Source organism: Clupea harengus, chromosome 15, assembly GCF_900700415.2.
Source record: "Clupea harengus chromosome 15, Ch_v2.0.2, whole genome shotgun sequence".
Taxonomy (NCBI): domain Eukaryota; kingdom Metazoa; phylum Chordata; class Actinopteri; order Clupeiformes; family Clupeidae; genus Clupea; species Clupea harengus.
The window spans coordinates 6,889,888-6,908,969 of record NC_045166.1 but is presented as its reverse complement, the minus strand read 5'-3'; the positions used below and the strand labels follow the sequence as shown (position 1 = coordinate 6,908,969).

Below are 19,082 nucleotides of genomic sequence, written 5' to 3'. Positions count from 1 at the left end.
CAGGTGGGCAATTCACCTGGACTGAATCATAGATCAACATGTTGCCAAATCGACGTAGAAAGCCACCGTTAAAATAAACGCAAACCTGCCTCGTCCAGTGTGTGTGATTTCACTTCACTGATTTGGGCTAGAGGAAAAGTACAGGTAGATGTTTTTTGCTGTGTGTAATACAAATGTCAATAACAGCACAATGCCACGGATAAGTTGCCATATGCACAAAATTAAATCCAAAACAACTTGTTAGTAGCCTACTTATTAGTTTATTCCATTCTAGTATTTTAGAGATAAACGTTAGTAATAAACGTTTGAGATAAACCGAGCATTAAACCTGAAATTGCTCATTTGCAACAAGGTGGCTTTTAAGAGGCTATAAGATGCAGGCTATGCAAAATGAAACAAATAGGCTAGTAATGTATCTTAGTGAGTGTTAGTTTATGGTGTGTTTGTGTTGGTGGGGGGGACCATAGACATATGTCTATGGGGGAGACAACGACTGTGAAATGCTTTTTACAGTCACTGCATGACAGTATTTTGAGTCTCTTCGCTTCCTGTACTAGCGCTGTAGTCTCCTCCCACTCATGAGAAATTGAGCTAAGTCTTGACTTGTGGTTGAAATAAGAACATAATTGGCTTAACTTACTCCAAAATTGTTAATTTCGCGATTCATGTGGTTATAATGGACACGGTAGCTTCATCTTTACGATGCTTTGAGGAGTGTCATCCACTGGAGCTGTTCAAAGACGACGGATTACAAACCGTGACTTCAGACGAACAGGTGAGTCAGATGCATTTGCTAGCCTAGCTTGTTAGCTTGCTAACATTAGCTCAGCTTTTATGCTGCATGTGAATTAACTTGTCAGCTAGCTCGCCCAGAAATTTCTGAGCGTTATGTTTAGCCCACAAGTTAGCTGAAATAACATTCGTGTCTAACGAATTAGTCATATTTACTATATTTAATTGCACTGTATAGCTGGGAATGGGAAAGTCTGGTGCGTTTAACATGAACTCTTTAAATAACGTTAATTCTAACGTTAAATATCAACCATCAGTTGACTTTAGCTAGTTGGTCAACTTCAGCATCAGCTAGTAAGGTTATATAATTGCTCAAACTAGATAATTCTTACTCGAGCAATTACCCAATGTAATGTAGTTGTAGAGTCTGTATTGTAGTTTTAAAGCAGCAATAAGGAGTTCTGTTCCAAAATTAGCAAGCTAACTACCTAAAAGGCATGCAAAACCCTTGCAAACACTGCCAACAGCCCAGCTGACACTGCTAGAAGCTTGCCTAGACACTAACTGGTGTCTTTTGGCAGTATAGCTGGCAATGTCATGCTGTGAAAGTTTTTCTTCCATTTTTGCAGGGTATTCCAGCCCGTTACACAGAACTTCATAGGGCATATCCTGGATGGCTAGTGGGAAAGAGACAGGTGTTTATCTGTCCTTCACATGACCATAGGCTATCAAAACGAATTTGAGGATGGTACCAAAACTAGTGTCCTATAAAACCATACCTCAAAAAGTGTAAAATTGTTGCATAGTGTTACTTTAAATCAAAGCTGATAACTGAGGTCTTGGCTGACCTTAATCTAATGTACAAATTAGTGTGTTGGCCAATGACCATTCTCCAATATTTAAAGGTCATGACAGACCACTAAACTAGCTAACGTTAGCTAAATAAGTTTGATTTTGACAGCCAGCAACAGGCATCCTCCGGCATGGAGAATCACAGTGGTTTAATGTCTACATGCAATGGATACTGCAACTGTTCTACAATGATCTCTTTATCCTGTTCCTGTATTTCGTGCCAAGTGTATCATGATCTCATGTGTGTGTGCTGGTGGTAAGGTGTGTTTTATAATATTTCTGCCTGTTGGAGCACACACTCTGTGTCATGGTCACATAGACACATGTTCTTTTTCTGATACTTTTTTTTTTCCAGAGGAAAGTCGAACGCAGTATCCAAAATGTATTCAGTACTTACCAGCAAATGCACAGTTCGCCACAGTAAGTGTAAAAGTCCATATTTACTTATCATCCTCTCAGTACACAAATGCAGACACTTTTCTCATGATGCCTATGCCCAAACAACATGTACTGACTTCACATCTCTCTCAAAAGTAATCGCTGAACTGTTTTAAACGAATTAAGTAATACCGTTTACATCATTTATTCACTGTTGCTGTCTTTTCATCAATCATAGCTACATGACCCAGCCTGTAGCCTCTTGATATGAAATAATTTCAAACACCTGTTGTATAACCATTGTTGTGCCTGTGCAAAAAACATTACAGTATCATAATGCTATTCGAATTAGGAATGAATGTTCCTGGCCAATTAGTTTTAACTAGAAATTACTTTGTTCTCCGTTTACCTCGCCACAGCCTACTTACAACCCCTCTGTCACTAATTACCAGTCAGGCAACCAATCAGGTTGGCTTTATTGTTTCCAAGACAACAGTTTCATCGGTGTAATGTAAGGAGCTGTGCTGTTCAGGTCACTTTCAGTGTGATTCATTTCTACATCCGTCCGTACATTAAATGCTAACTGCCCTCAATGTATTGTTTTGAACACGTGAAAACCAAGCTACCATGGAAATGTGCACAGTGGGACAAAAAAAAGCAGTATCTGAAAAGTTCATTCTTTTTGGAGGTTACACTATACAATACATCGCTTAAAAACTTTGCAGTGTGTCATTTAGAGCAGCTTTGGCATTCCTTGAGGATGAGATTAGACAGGCAGCAGTCTGTTAATTGGGTGTCAAGACTTTTACATTGGTCTAGACAAATGAGAGGGTATCGGTGGTGAAGCTGGTTCCTGGCTCCATACCTGTTAGACAGCCAGCGGTGAGCTGTGGCCCCGTCACTATGGCTGCTGAGAGCAGTTAGCCTGTGCAGGCAACGACTCTCCGGGGGACCTGTTGGTGACTCATGCTCTCTCACACAGAGGCGCTAGAGCCGCCCCTGCAGACAAAGTCCTGTCGGCATAAGAGTGGGATGTAATTGGGCAGGAGAGTGTGTGATGTGTACAAAAAGACACACAATCACACAAGGGAACAAAATACGCCACACAACACACATGTCAAATCAAATGGAGGAGGTAAATTCTGAATCTCAGTGGTTTTCTTTGGCTCTCTTTTTTTTCCCTCTGTTACTTTTTTTTTCTTTTTTTTTTAAACATCTCTGCTATATGCTCTGAGGTGATTTTTTTATGTTGTTCTACTCATAATTAATTACATGTTGTATGTTTAGCTTTAGCCTAAGAAAAGTTGTGTCTACAATAGGCATATAGCACACAGCAGTAGCACATCCTTAGTTATAATTGTTATTTAAAAAATAATAAATAAAGAGTACATATTTCATGACTGTGACCTACTTCTTTGTGTCAAAAATCTGGATTTGTAACTGAATGTTTTTTTTTTGTTTTGTTTGTTTTCTTCTTACAACACTATTTATTAATATCTTTTGATCTGTTTCAGACCTGCGTTACTGAGGGAGCAACACTACCAGTATCTTAAAAAAGGTTTACGCCATCTTTCAGATGCATACGAGGTATGTTTTTATCAGTGTGAAAAGTTATGTTTTTTGACTGAAATGCAACCTGCCTCACAAATCTGGGAAAAGATTAGCATTTACAAGAATTCAGATGTAACAGTTTAGAATGAGAAAAACTGACAAATATCGTCTAGAGACAGATGTATTTTTTTAAATTACAGAAATGTTGTAACCAGCTTGGCCCAATAGCGCTGCTGCACTGATGTCTCTGTGACAGTAGCACCTCCAGAATGGGATCATTTCTAGCATATGCCAGCATCTCAGGTCATGGGGTTCAATGTTTCTCTCTGGAAGAGCGGGGCGAAATGTAATAATGATCGCTGATGTAATAACTGCCCAAATATAATGAAATATACTGCAATATAGCCAGTACTGCTCACTCTGGCAAACGATGCACTAAACTAATGAACAAGAAATGTAAGAAATCGGACCATTGGCATGTTATTGCAACATTGGCGTCATAGTGAGTTCCATATACTTGTGTCTAGGCCAGTGGGTTACACTAATAGCCTATGGACTGGAAGTCTCAGAGGTTTCAAGACTTCATTCATTGGATGTGAATGTCATTTTGATCTCATTTGAATTCGTTGTTAATTTTGTGACATAAGTGCTGAATATCAAACCAATTTAAGTTAAAGTTCCATTTAAGGATTGTGGCAAATTGTTTTCCATTTTGGAGTCAAGTATTACGCAGTCAAAAAGAATGAGCTTGTTTTCAAGCAGGACAAGTATTCGGCCTTTTAAAGAAAAAGAAAAAGAACTGAGATTTACTAAGAGAGCCTTTTAATGAACATATAAACCACTAAGTACTAGATTACCAGCTTCTACCAGTTTGTCAGGTTATTAATATAGATTTCCTGCCATTCAGAAGTGCATTGTGTGTTCACTGCAGGTGGTGCAGTGTGTGCTCACATGTGCTTTTGAGATGAAGGGACTATATTACAATAGAACTCTGTAGGGAACCTGATTAAACCTCAGTGGTTAAGGCAAATGCAGAACTTGAAAAACGCTTATATATCAGACTTAAAATAACATTGCCTAGCATAGCAGCCATGGATGTAATAATCCATGAATCTATATACCAGAATGTAATTTTCCTGACTAATAATGCTGTGAAATTCAAATGTGGTCTGTGTGCGTGATTTTACACATCATTGGACATGTCCGTGTACCCTCTGACTTGGTGTGTGTGTGCATATGTCCATGGTGTGTGTCATGCCATCCATGTGCGCGCTGTTCTGCCCGCCGTGGCTGTTGACTCAGCGTGTTCTCTGCGTGTTCTCCGGCCCACAGTGTCTGGACGCCAGCCGGCCCTGGCTCTGCTACTGGATCCTGCACAGCCTGGAGCTGCTGGAGGAGCCTGTGCCTGCCTCCGTCGCCTCAGAGTGAGTCCAGCGCCTGGCACTGCCCAGCGCAACCCCACCCATGCCCTTCCCCATGCCTGCCTCACCCACCTCAACCCAAACCACCCGCTTCTGCCCTCTACCCTCTGATGGCTCTGTCATCGTGGGATGGAGATGCAGACAGACTGTGTGTGTGTGTGTGTGTCTTTTTCTTCCATTGCCATTGCATATTTTCATTGTAGAGGTGCTGGGCATACAGGAGGGTGTAAAATGTCAAATTATATTATCTGGAAATATTTATGCAATTTCAATTAGTCCAATTTGCATTTGTTGACGTACCAGTCCATGAAGGTGAACATTCCTGGCACACACCTAGAAAGTGTATCGGTTTATGGAAGCAAATCAATGTGTTAACTTTGAGGGACATAAGGACATAAGCTAGATAGTTAAATAGTGGGAAGTGAGGGGAAAATGTCAGAAGACTATATGGCCAGAAATGTACCAAAACATTGTGTACATTCTTGTGTGGAGGTTTGTGTGTGTGTGTGTGTGTGTGTGCGTTCTTGTGTGGAGGTACAAGGGCAGCATTGGCGAGAGTTTAAAATGTTACTTGTTACTTGTTTAAGTCGAGAGTTTAAAATGTTACTTGTTGTGGCATTTCACTTCACTGATGTTAGAGGGAATAGCTGCCTACTGAATCTTTAATGTGCTTGTTGCTCATGATATAGCCCACGTAGCAGGCGTTTGGAGGAGCAGTTTGCTTCTCCCACACACACACACACACACACACCCTTCCCCCTTCACACCAAAACTGGAATACGAGTCACGAGAGAGGCTACTGCCCAATTTATAGTTGCCTGCAGAATCAATCGCTGACTTGTGTAAGACCGTCTTTTTGCTCAGTTATCTTAACTGACTTTTGACATCAATTTAAAATCTTTATCCTTATGTAACATTTTAAAGGGACATTACACAATACACTTACAGACAGACTTGCTAAATGGAACATCACACAAATAAAGGACCAACGTATTCAGGCCATATGGTAACCGCATGATTCTTTATGCTGTCTCACAGCATCACCATGTCAAAACATCGATTTTATCTGAAGTTAAAATAAAGTAATATAATATAGTAGTATAGTGATATAAGTAATCTAGTAAAAGAGACAGGATGGAGCTGACAGTAATACACCAAAGCATGCTGGGTAGAAGAGTATTTTCAAACACTAGCGCATCAAACCACAGAATTCAACGTCATCAGTGTATAGATGAAACAATGCAGTGTTTCCTGTTTTTGTAGAATGACTGCTTTGAATAAATGCACTGGCTAAAAAGTCATAGACTTTAACAGTCAGGAAAGCTACGAGATTGAAGTAAGAGATTTCTTTTGGGTATTTCTTCCGGGTGCTTTGACGTCCAGCGTGTGTGACTTCCTGTCACGGTGCCAGAGCTCCAGAGGAGGGTTCGCCGGGGGCCCCGGCCAACATCCACACCTGGCCCCCACCTACGCGGCTGTCAACGCCCTCTGCATCATCGGCACGGAAAAGGCCTACAACGTCATTAACAGGTATGCAACCCAGCCCTGATCAGAGGCCATCATGATCTGAACATGCCTTTGAATTCACCAGGATGTATTGCATACTTTCATAGATTTGCATTCTGACAGTATTTCTGCTCCATATAGAGTTCCATAAGATCAGCTGCTCCCGTTTCCATGGTAACCAGCTTTGGTGTCACATCCCTTCCTGTCCCCTCCTCCCTCACCCCCCCCCCCCCCCTGCAGGGACAAGCTTCTGGACTTCCTGTTCTCCGTCAAGCAGCCAGATGGCTCCTTTGTGATGCATGTGGGTGGTGAGGTAGATGTCAGGTGCGTTCCATCGCCATGGTTTCTGGCCAGCACACAGAGATAACAGGCGTTCTCTCTCACAAACACACATCCAAACAAGACAGGCTCCCTATGGGGCTCCGGTGCACATAGAAACAGGGCGGCAGGGGGCATGCTATCGTCACCCTTTTTTGGCTCTCAAACTGATTCCCACCGGCACACAAAAGGTCTTGTTGAACCATTTAATCCAATGACCGTAAAAACCATGGACAGTGTAAGCTCATTTGGACAATTCTTGGCTTCATTTCTGTGTAATGGAAGGGCATAGTGCCGTGCTGTCCCTGCTTTTTACCACCGTTGGTCCAACTCTAAGCATGGACCTGTTTGGTAGTCACCTAAACCTGCTCCAGGTGATTACCTAAACCTGCTGGCAGTGCTCTTCAGAAATGAGTAATTACACAAAATGGTTGACCTTTCCCAGGAACACTGAGTAATGTCAAGATGTAGGCGTCAACAACAAGGGGTGTGACTCGTGCTAATGACCACATTTTGTTTTTTTGTTTGTTTTTTTTGGAACCGGTTTATGTTTCGTTGATATAGCATCATAGTGAACAGATGAACACAGACCTGTGATTAAATGCTGATGACGACTTTGATGACACAGCTGGGACTTCCATCCCCCTCACTGCAGATCTAAGGCAGTGCTGTCATCTCGCGTTGCCTGTGCGCTGTATTTATCCGTGCTTCGCTCGTGTCCCCCGCAGGAGTGCCTACTGTGCGGCGTCGGTGGCCTCTCTCACAAACATCATAACGCCCGCTCTGTTTGAGGGAACGCAGCACTGGATCCTGAGGTACGGGACTCCCTTTACACAGACGGCAGCACTGTGCATTGCAGGGCTTTAAAAAAAGAACCATGATTCCTGGTTGTTGTTATTGTTGTTGTTGTGAGGAGCAGTGTCTGTAGCAGGGGCAGCAGGTTGCATCCAGTCTGCCTGGTAGATATGTTTGGCGTAGGAGATGTTTCTTGTACCTATGAGTCACTAAGCTGTATTCAACCTCTGAGAAATGCTTGAAACTGTTCTGTACAGAATATGATTGGTGGATTCAAATAAAGAATTTAAGTGTGTGTGTGTGTGTGTGTGTGTGTGTGTGTGTGTGTGTGTGTGTGTGTGTGTCAGTTGTCAGAACTGGGAGGGAGGTCTTGGAGGGGTACCAGGCCTGGAGGCTCATGGGGGTTACACCTTCTGTGGCATGGCAGCCATGGTGATCCTGGGCAAGGAGCACATGCTGGATCTCAAGGCCTTATTAGTGAGTACACATCTAACCTTCCCACCATCTATACCTCCCTTTCATTCTCTCTCACTACTTCTGTCTCTTTCTGTAATGTGGAGTTTCTGTAGAACTCCAGCCTTGCTCTTTCTCTCTCTCTTTTCTCGCTCCCCCTCTCTGTGTAATCTTTCACATTGTGCCCTTAGTCATGGGATTCCCACTGGTTGAAGCTGCTCAGTTGTGACTGGGCTTGTTCTAATGAGCTCTGTGCCATGGGTCACCGGCGTGAGCATCAGGGCTGGAGTTTAAGACCATGTTCTTTATGTATTAGATGTTTAATTCAGTAGGTTTTAATCAATGCATGGTGATCAGGGTTGGAGTTTAGTACCATGATCTTTATGTATTGGATGTTTCATTCAGTAGGTTTTTTATCAATGCATGGTGATGGAGGACAGTGTAGTTTCTCGTCTGTCTTATTTTGCATGGGAGAGCTTTGGTCATTGAGTCTATGTGAAACCATGACTGTGCTCCTCCTTGCGCTCTGCAAGCACGTTAGTAATATGATTCTCTTTCTGTTAAACTAACAGAGGTTAGTTGTTTACCCATGAAAACCTAGACACACACACACACACACACACACACACACATTCATACATACATACACCTGTGTCCACTTTCAGAGCAATAGGCCTAAGGGTGGAGTGTCTGAAAAGGGCACCACTAACCACTACTTAACCAAATCAGTTCATTACACGTGTTAGAGTGAACTGTCAGTTATAGCGGATATTTTTTTTGTTTAGCAAAGAACGCTCTTTAAAGACCCATGCTGACATTTCAGACTCGTTCATTAGCGTTCAAGCCCCCTCGCTCACAGGCTCTTGCTGTGTGTTTCTATAGTAACCAGGTCACCCTGACCCCTTTGGACCAGGAGCCTTCTGGTCTTTCTAGTCATGTTTTTATCAGGGCTGACATTTATTGAACTAATGGCCCCCACTGCAGCCAAGGACATGAGAAGGCTTCAGTCTCACCCCCCCCCCCCCCCCCCCCCCCCCCCCCCCCCCCACCAAAACACCGTCCACTCTGAGGGGTACCTGGGGGATAACAATCCCAGGGATGCTTAGGTGCCTGCGTGGAGGCTTAGGAAACCATGTTGGTCCTTCCACCATCAATGTCTCTGTTTGAGGTAGAAAAGGGTAGTGGAATAGAATGTGTTGTGACCAGATCTTAAAGTGTATGCCTTTTTCACACCCACACACACACACCCACCCACCCACACATACACACACACACACAGCGCTGGGTGACCGGTAAACAGATGCGCTTCGAGGGCGGCTTCCAGGGGCGCTGCAACAAACTGGTGGACGGCTGCTACTCCTTCTGGCAGGCGGGGCTCCTCCCTCTACTCCACCGGGCGCTCTTTACAGAAGGTGAGCAGGGGGGGCGCACTGGGTTTTGGGTCCTCGTTTCTGTCTTTGACGAAGCCTGAATTTAAGACCCCAAGTCCATTCAGCAGTGCTTGGAGGGGTTGTAGTGATTGAGCTGTAGTGGTGATCTGTCTGTGTGTGTGTGTGTGTGTGTGTGTGTGTGTGTGTGTGTTTGTGTGTGTGTTTTCTGTATGTGTCTGTATGGCCATAAACAAAAAGACAGATTGGATGTCGGGTGTGTTTGCATTAAAGAGCTGAAACGGACAGAAGCACCCAGCACCATAATGCTGCTTAATCTGTGTGTCTGTGTTTCATTCATATTTTTTGGGCTAAGGACTACTTCCAGAATAATTAATGAAATCAAGAAAAAGAACATAAATAAAAAATGACCCTGAAAATCTCAGTTTCCATTTTCTGTATCCATCTTGTTTTGCCATCAGTGGGTGTCTGTTTCCACAGGGGACTCGACGCTCAGTCTAACCAACTGGATGTTTGAGCAGCAGGCCTTGCAGGAGTACATTCTTCTCTGCTGCCAGAACCCGGCCGGTGGCCTCCTGGACAAGCCGGGCAAGTGAGTACGGCCTCAGCCTCGCCCCCTTCCCCCTGCCTCCCTGGATACACCCAGGAGGAGAGGAGGACCCCCAGCAGTGCAGTCTGATGGAATGGTTCAGTGTTGTGTGTGTGATGCTATCAGCCCTGTGGTTGCTGCTGCTGCTGCCTTGGCGTAGCTTGAAATTGTATTTGCAAGGTAAAGCACTTTGAAGCCCATTAGAGGACGGCTGATATGAGTGCGTTTTGTTTATTTGCGTTTTTCCTTCTGTTTCCCTGGTAGATCTAGAGACTTCTACCACACGTGCTACTGTCTGAGTGGGCTCTCGATCGCACAGCACTTTGGGAACAGGGATCTCCACCACGAGCTGGTTCTCGGCAGAGGAGAAAACAAGCTGGTGAGGGACCTAGGAGTGAGGGTCTCTTGCCATCAGTCAAAAGCACATAAGACTTGGTGCTAATGCATTAGCCTAATATGTCCTCCATTTTTATCTGTGTGTGGGGCTGGGGGGGGGCTTTTTATCTAAAAGCAAACCCAACATGCAGTAATTGACCTAGCTGTGGGAATTCTGATTACGTACGTCTGTGCAGTAATGCATTATCCAGTAGTGTCTTTCCTTTGCTGGTTTGCCCTTCCTCTCAGGCCCCAACCCATCCGGTGTATAATATATGCCCAGAGAAAGTCGGCCAAGCCATACAACACTTCCACAGGCTGCCGGTGCCAGAGGGGCCCAGGGCAGAAGCAGCCACGGGAGAGACAGGTGCCATGGACCAGCTATAGGCCCGGAGCAGCCCAACCACCGGAGCATGCTGACCTGGGGACACAGCTGAAGCCGGGGCCCTTTTAGATGCTATAGCCGGGGCAGTGCACCTCTGCTGGGAGTAGGTCCACGCGGAGACACATGGCCAAAGCCAGCAGCAGCTGCTGGAGGAAAGACTTTTGGTTTGCTCGAGTGACAGGCGGAGAATCGGGGATGGAAGGCGTGACGGAGTCGAGCTTGGTTCGAGTCAAGAGGCCATGTGCATTCTTTTTTTTGTATGCGTTTTACAACTGTTAAGTTTAGGGACTGATACGCAAATAAAACATCAATTGCTGTCTACTTCACTGCAGTACTTTACTGTCTCGTTATAATGGCCAATAGGTTCCCTTTGAGGCAGTAGCTTCATACAGCAAATCCCTGATCTCATATCTTACATGTCATGCTGAAGGTCCTGTTAATACACATACAGATAGGTTGGATGGGCAGGAAGTCTTATGTTTTAGAGCACCATAGACCTCTGTTTTGTGTAATGGAGATGGTGACCCTGAGGTCTCCGCACTGCAATGTTCCATTTCACATGTTAGAAACTGATGTTAGCCTTCATGCTAACACACTCATCGCACATATCCAAGGTTGTGGATTAAATCCAGTGTGTGTGTGTCTCTTCTCAAAGATTAGATATCCATATATTGGCTTTGATAAACCTTTGACTCAGTATCAGAGAAATTCAGTCATGGACCATTTGTAAAGGATAAAATAGTTTTATTTAGTCTCATAGTAAAGGTAGGCCTCAACTTGCAAGACAGTTGTTGGCAGTATGTACAACATACCTGTAGTTTCCATGGAATTAGACAAACGACCTATTTAGTATACTCTAAATGTCCTAAATGAAAAAAAAAAAAACACAAATGGTAAAAGATGCATACACGCACACACTCACACCTCTTTGACAGGCGAAATGCTTTTTATGGGGGAGGTTTTCCTTAAACCTTTCAAATTTAAACCTGCAACATTTAAAAGTTTACCATACAAAGCAACACAAACAACAGTGACCATTCTGCTATTTTTTTACCTCAAAAATAAATGGGACTTGACCTTCTACCTTTTATCTTAACATGGGAGGAGTACATCTAGCATACCAGCGGTGTTCCCAAATATTCGTGAACAATACAAATTTTACAACATCTTCAGAGACTTCGAAAGTACTGATCCAATTCTTTTTTTTTTTTTTTTCAAAACCCTGAAGTCTAACTGAAGCAAGCTGCCTAAATTAATTCTCTACATCAAGCTACATGGATAATAACACAAATTTGGGATTTTTTTTTCCTCTTTTCCATGACATCAATTTCAAACAAAGGAATTTCACTTCTTTTTTTTTTTAGAGAAGCCTGAGGTACGTTTGGTGACACGTCAACAGTTGCTCCTATGTAGCATCACGTTCTGTTTGCATTTGTTTCTACAAAAGGTAAACTGCTCCTTAGTGACACGTCGTCGTGGGCTGCGTGTGTTGCTTCTTAACAGGTTCTTTTTAAGGACAACAAACGTAAACAAAAGTTTAAAAAATAAATTGCAGTGCTTGGAGACGTACGCTCCTCCCCTGCTCCTCCGGACTCCGCTTGGAGGACAACGGGGACAGATTTTGAAGGAGAAAAAAAAAGTCCGTAAGTAGCGAAGCTGCCTTATTTGGGAGTCTGGATTGTCCTGTTTGTTGTTGCCAAGACGCCGTTGCTGGAGTGCCCCAACAGAACTGCCAGAGCCAATGAAAGGGGGAGAAGTAGGTGACCAGAACCAAAAAAAAAGAGAAAAAAACAGGAGGCTACACAAAACTCATTTCCGTTCTTCAGAGAAATTAAAAAATCCTCGTCCTCCTCCTGCTCGACAGGCTTTTGCTCCCTCTTCTGGACCGAGGTCTGGGATACAGAGTGACGCAGGTGACAGATGAAAGATGGACTGAGCAAGAAAGCAGAGTGGAGAGTCTCGGGGGGTGGGGGGATTATGGATGGATGGGAGTGGAGTGGAGGGGATGAGGAGAGCACAGGGCCCCTCACACACTGGAGGAGGGTTCTTCAGCTGGCCTCGGCGCGGAGCTTCTTTCGGCTGGGCGGCTCCTCGGGCTCGGACTCCGAGCTGGACCCGGAGCCACCGTCGAACGCCGACACGGTGCTGCCCTTGGGATTGGTGTAGCGGCTGCCGTCCGATGAGGCGTAGCTGGCCTGCAGCCCCTTCACCTTCTCCAGCGCACGGACTGCAGGTGCAGAGAGAGACAGAGAGGGAGGGAGGAGTGATCGGAGGAGGGGAGAGGGTTACATTATTAATCATGAAATCATGAGATAAAAAGGCAACGTCCTAAGATCAACGCTGCATATATTACTACTACTTGGTGTGAGACTGTTCAGTATGTTATCTAATTGTCTAGTAGGAATGCGCACTATAACAACGTGTGAAGCTGATCACATATCCAGATTTTTCAAGGAGAAAGTGTTTGAACAGGATTATGTACAGCGTCTTACAAAATGAATAACATAGTAACAAAGTCTGTACAAGACTGTCACATAATAACAATAATAATAATCATAATAATAATGCTTTAAAAGGAGAACGTTTAAAAAAATCCAAAATACTGTTAGACTGAGAAGTCTACTCTAGTCTTCTTGGTCTGCTCTTCACCCGTGTGGAAGCTCACCTTGCTGCTCCAACAAGGCGTTCTGCCTCTTGAGGTCGTCGATGTCCTGCTGGTGCGTGTGGTTTTTCCGCCTCATGTACTGGATGTACTCTGTGGCTTTGTCTAGTATTTGAGCTCGAGATGCCTATTTGATAGATGGCTGTCAGCATCAAATGAAACACTAAAAGAACAACACACGATGCATGGCCCCGTTCTCGCTCCTACACACACTACCAGCGCAGGCAGCAATGGAGTAGGCCAACCCACACACCCTCTCCTGAGACAGCTTCACAGTGCTCCACATCCACATATCATGGCAACCTCTCAGAACTATTATTCTCTCTCTTCAACAGACTGGAGGATTCACTCACAGACATTTATTTGTCAATGTAGTTGTTACTTTATTTGTGAGAACAGGCAGTAGATAAAGTCTATGTATAGGGTCAGAAAGATGAACTATGTATAGGGTCAGAAAGATGAACTATGTATAGGGTCACAAAGATGGAATCGTACATAGCAAATTGAAAACGGCCTGTCTTTAGGACGGACCTCGAGTGCTCCTATTAACCCCTTGGGTGAACTATCAAACAAACCTATAAGGCTCCATTACATGCCATAGGCAGTATGCTAGAGGATCCATGGCAATCCAGACATGTTTGGGTGGCATTTAGACTTGGATGTTGCCAAAATAATGAATGGGTGGCATATCATGGCATTAAACACAGCCAAAACAGGCAATATCCAACTGTACAAACATTTAAATCCTGCATCACGCACTAGAAGGGTACTTACAAACGAATGCACAGAAAGGCACTATTTTGTTTTGATTGACTTATCAGTCAATCCAATCATCTTATTTATTTATATATTTACGGTGAAACCCTGATGGCTATCTGTTTGGGCTTACAGCTTGCTCAAACTCCCTCAAGCTAAGAACTTCAAAACAGGAAGGAGCAACAAATGTCCTTGTAATTGAGTTCTGGCACAAGGCCTAGCTTTATGCTACTTCAGGGACACCAGATTCTGCCTCGAATAATCACCCATCCACCTCTCTAAACACACACACACACACTACCAACCATTCGCAATCACATAACACCACTGCACAACCTACATCAATATACAAGCACTGACATTTCTGATGAAACTTGACTGAACTTGTGGACAAACGTTCCTGAAAGCACTCTGTCATCAGCACTACCATCCTCATTACCATCATCATCATCATCATCATCATCATCACCACCACCACCACCACCACCCCCCCTTCCCAACATCCAAATCACATATTTCATACATACATTTCCCCACTTTAAAAATAATAATAATAATAATAATAATAATTAAAAAAAATGATCATAACCTTTAGGAGCTCTTTTTTTTTTCTCCCGTCAGGTCTACCAACCTTTTCCCCTTGCAGGGCGGGGACGGAGTCGCGCAGGCCATGAAAGCTGTCTTTGATGTGGTCCCTACGCTTGCGCTCCAGTGCATTGTGATGTGCACGTTTGTCTGCCTGCAATGAGAGAGTCACACGGTCAGTCAAGGGCACAGGAGACACCACATCATTCACAAATTCCCACCCCTCTCATCCAGTCCGTGTTCAAGGGGGGGGGGGGGGACACCACTGGCACGAACCCTGCTGCTGGTGGTCGTGATGCGACTGGCAACATGGCGTATGCATTGACGCGTGCCGGGAGGGGTAAGAGCTACATGATGCCGTGTTGGTTTTGTGCGAGACAAGGGGCCTTAACTCATCAAACTAATACGGGGTTTGAAGGAACACGAGAAATATGTCCAAGTGACTGAAGGCCATTGGAAAATGTATGATTTGACTGGTATCTGATTACTTGGTCAGTAATGAGACGGGTATTTTTAATTAGAATAACAGATATTAAAAATTTACTTTTATTGAATTAATTTGAATATGAATATATACATACAATACACACACACACACACATATATATATATATATATATATATATATATATATGCAGACACAACTGGTATATATACATATATATATAACTGAATGGATTAATTCAAATTATTAGAAATGATTTGATCTGGGGTATGAGAACGAGAATACATTGTTGAATGCTGTTGTGTTCTTTCACTGTTGCCATCAGTTGTGTCTGCATTCAGAGGCTAGTGAGAATTCAGAATGTTTTGGCTAAAGAGTAGAATCCCTGAGCCAGGCATTTTTTCCTAACCTGGAAAAGGGAGGCGGGGGATCTCGAGTTCAAAGGGAAAATGACATCTGCTGGAGCCCAATGTCTTCGCGCAGCCCTAGGGCTTGGCCTTCTGTGGCCAAACCTGCTCTGGCTCCAGTTAGTCAGCAACACAAAGCCTATGTCCTTAACGACAATGGAGGCATAAACTGATTGTCACAAATATGGGATTTATTAAGGTAATACGTTCTTAATTTAGGTGGGGAAATCTTTGGTGTTTTTCACCTCGCTAGACACAATCCCTGAGATTGCTTCGGACAATTTCAGCCTAAGGAGGAGCTGAGGTGATGGACATTGCACTCTACGTGGAGCAGTGCTGTCACTGGCAGCCATTGTCCATGTGGACTACCCAACACAGCCTCTGCTCAATACCACAACAAACTAAGCTCAGCCATAAACACACATGTGACTGGTATTAAAGACGCATGGCATTTTGGTGGACTCCACTAAAGCAAACTAAATGAAACGAGAGAAAAAAAGGCCTTAAAAAATACACACATGGCTCAGTGCATGTGAAGGGTTTGGCTCGTTTGGCATGTTTGGGGAAACCCATCCTAGCATAGTCTCCAGCCTTCAAAGACTTTGAGTGACTGACTGACGATGTGTGACAACTGATACAATTATAGTTACATAACAGGGCTTTGTTGCTGACTCAAGATGTTTTCTTCATGTAATCTCTGGAGAAGGGAGAATTCACATCCTATGTGTCTCATGACAAACAAGTCCCAGCGTAGAGATGGGGATATTCCAGGATAATTAATTTAACAGTCAACTCTGAACACCTACAAACTACTTTCATCGTGACCATTTCATGGTACACCCAAGGGTGTTCCTGTTCCACTTGGCAGTAAGCAAATTAAATCAATCAGTCTGGACGTAAAGTTAGTATAGAATTTTAAAGATGTTTTTAAAAGAAGAATAATGTAAGTGCTATTCCCATTTTTTCCCAACTGTTTCATTAATTTAACTCCGTTTCGGCAAAAAAAAAAAAAAAAAACATTTCTACGCAGTGGGACCATATCTGTTAATGGACTGCTGTTTTCCCCCGCACAACACTACGTCACTTTATTACGCTAACTTATAAGGTTGCTGGTCTACTGCACGGGGATAATACTGTAAATTGCCTGTATTATTCATCTAAGATTTCCATTGAAATCCCTTTTTAAAAAATGCGTGAAACGAGGATAAATATAAGTCGTCGCAGTTAGTCTCCCCATATGCAGAACGTCAGTCATTCGAAGCTCTCCGACCTAGCAACCAGCATCGGTTCCACACGATATTCACTGTTTTTGGTGTGGTCTGTAGCACTGGTATGTTAACTATCGGTTTAGCGAGCGTAACATCCTAACCTTCCTGACAACGTTTAACAATATAGGACCTGTTGGGTACATCCTGGCATTCTGACCGATTCCATTACAACGTAAACAAACACTAAGAGTGAGCATAGCGGTGTATTCGGACTGGCTGCTGTAGTGGTGATAACGTTTAGACGACAGTTCGAGCGACATATCCAACTAACCCCCCTCCCCTCCCAATCTCCCTAAGCTTTAGACGTTCACAACATCCTCTCTCCACTGACCTAACAAGGAGGAGTCATGATCATAATGTGGATGTAGTGCTGGGCAGCAACACGGCTGGAGAGAGAGCAAGCTATCTATTCCAGCGAGATAGATTTCAACCTAGGCAACAGCAGAAAGCTTCTCCGGCAAAGCTAACATTACCACAATTTATTCGATTCCATCACCGACTTGAAACTTATTAGCAAGCTGGGAACTCATATATATCAACGTCACCTACCCGGAAATCAACTGTAGCTACAAACACGGTTGAAATGTCATATTATAACGTCTAAATTGGACGGATAGCTCCGTTAATTACGCACCTCATTGTTAAATATCGGTGATTCTTCCTGTAAAAGAACAGAACAGAAAAGTATTGACACGTTAGCAACAATAGTTTAAAAAAGAAACTGCTGGCTATAACACAATCTGCTTTAATTTGCTAACGTATCATGATATTGTATCTGCTGTGTAACTTATATTTCTGTCATGTGGAGTCAGTGTTTATGTAAACCATGAAATCTCCATTATCACGATACCAGTCCTGAACCAGAACGTTGCTGTCCTCATTATTTTAGCTAACTGGCTATCCATCAACCAGTTAGCCGTCTCCGGCTCGAATATCGAAAACTCAATGCATCAGCTTGCAATGTAATGTTAGCTAGCTAACGTAATTTCACTAGCAGCTAGCTGCCTAGGTTGCTAGCTACATTTTCTGGGTGATCGCAAACTACCTACCTACCTAGCTTACAAACTTAGAAATAAATAATTTAAGAAATTAATACTCACGTCACTATCGACTTCGATGTCATCGTTGTCACTCATCCTTCGATGGAATACTTAATCTAAACGAAAGAAGGAGTCAAAAACAACATGTAGGTAGGTGCAACCTTATCCAAGTGAACAGTCAAGTCTCACTGCAGAAGAGAAGCGAGATCAACGAACTCCCTACACGTGATTCGCCCACACAGGAACATGTACCATTCAACGACACGCCTATGCGACCAACGAGGTTCGATATGGACTTTGTAGTTTTCTACTGAAAACATTTCCATGTGAAGTTTTACGTAGTAATGACGTCAAAACTACAATCGCAGTGTTCAGTTTAAGTGGGCGCTCCAATCAAACGCAAAAACTTTGAAGCTGCATTGGGAATTGTAGTTCAGACAACAATACATCGGAAAATCAAAAAGTGAGACATGCGGATGTGTAAAATAGAGCTAAATATCATATGACCATACCTATCATACTTTCTATTTGTCTAAAGCAAATTATAATATGGTAAGGCTATTTAAAAACTAGTTGGACATTCGGTTTCCTGTAAATTAGGTAACAGGTAGACGTGAAACTAAGAAATGTTCAAAAAGGGCTTACATAACTTGCTGCATAGGCTGACTATTTGATTCTTTGGACATTTAGACACTTCCTCGAACAGAGGACAGGTTATTTTTTACAGGTTTTACAGTTGTTCCCACATGTATTGCCTATGTTAGCCTATTATTATTATTATTATTATTATTATTATTATTTGTATTATTATTATTATTATTAGTAGTAGTAGTAGTAGAAGAAGAAGTAGTAGTAGGCCAGTACCAGTTGTAGTAGTAGTATTAGATCTTGGATGCAACAACATTTTCTCAAACTCAACTGCAATAAATCTGAAATACTCATTATCGGCCCTAAACACCTCACCCACTCAGCCCAGACTTTCTCCCTCAACATTGACGGCTCCACCATCACCCCCTCCACCCAGGTCCGTAACCTTGGTATCATCTTAAATCCCACCCTCTCTTTCTTACCCCACGCCAACCACGTCACCAAAACCGCCTTCTTCCACCTCAAGAACATTGCACGCCTCCGGCCCTCTTTGTCCTTCGACTCCACCCAAACTCTGATTCATGCCCT

The 19,082-nt window shown here is 43.3% G+C and overlaps 2 protein-coding genes across 5 annotated transcripts; one reads left to right on the top strand and one right to left on the bottom strand.

Annotated features, from left to right (window-relative positions):
* Positions 1–546: 546 nt before the first annotated feature.
* fntb (farnesyltransferase, CAAX box, beta) lies at positions 547–11,064 on the top strand. Its single transcript, XM_031581505.1, has 12 exons — positions 547–775; positions 1,940–2,004; positions 3,477–3,549; positions 4,846–4,937; positions 6,318–6,464; positions 6,681–6,764; positions 7,487–7,573; positions 7,901–8,030; positions 9,286–9,418; positions 9,875–9,986; positions 10,248–10,362; positions 10,608–11,064. The coding sequence occupies exons 1-12, from the start codon at positions 677–679 to the stop codon at positions 10,743–10,745; spliced, it is 1,275 nt and encodes a 424-aa protein (XP_031437365.1). The 5' UTR covers positions 547–676; the 3' UTR covers positions 10,746–11,064.
* A 406-nt stretch (positions 11,065–11,470) lies between these two features.
* On the bottom strand, positions 11,471–18,118 carry max (myc associated factor X). Of its 4 annotated transcripts, none has more exons than XM_012815745.3 (5): positions 17,967–18,118; positions 17,501–17,527; positions 14,751–14,900; positions 13,409–13,532; positions 11,471–12,970 (listed from the first exon to the last, which is right to left on the bottom strand). In XM_012815745.3, the coding sequence occupies exons 1-5, from the start codon at positions 18,000–18,002 to the stop codon at positions 12,792–12,794; spliced, it is 516 nt and encodes a 171-aa protein (XP_012671199.1). In that variant the 5' UTR covers positions 18,003–18,118; the 3' UTR covers positions 11,471–12,791. The 4 variants fall into 4 exon arrangements, with proteins under 4 accessions (XP_012671199.1, XP_012671201.1, XP_012671200.1 ...); XM_012815747.3 differs by having other exon boundaries at positions 14,793–14,900; XM_012815746.3 differs by lacking the exon at positions 17,501–17,527.
* Positions 18,119–19,082: the final 964 nt, after the last annotated feature.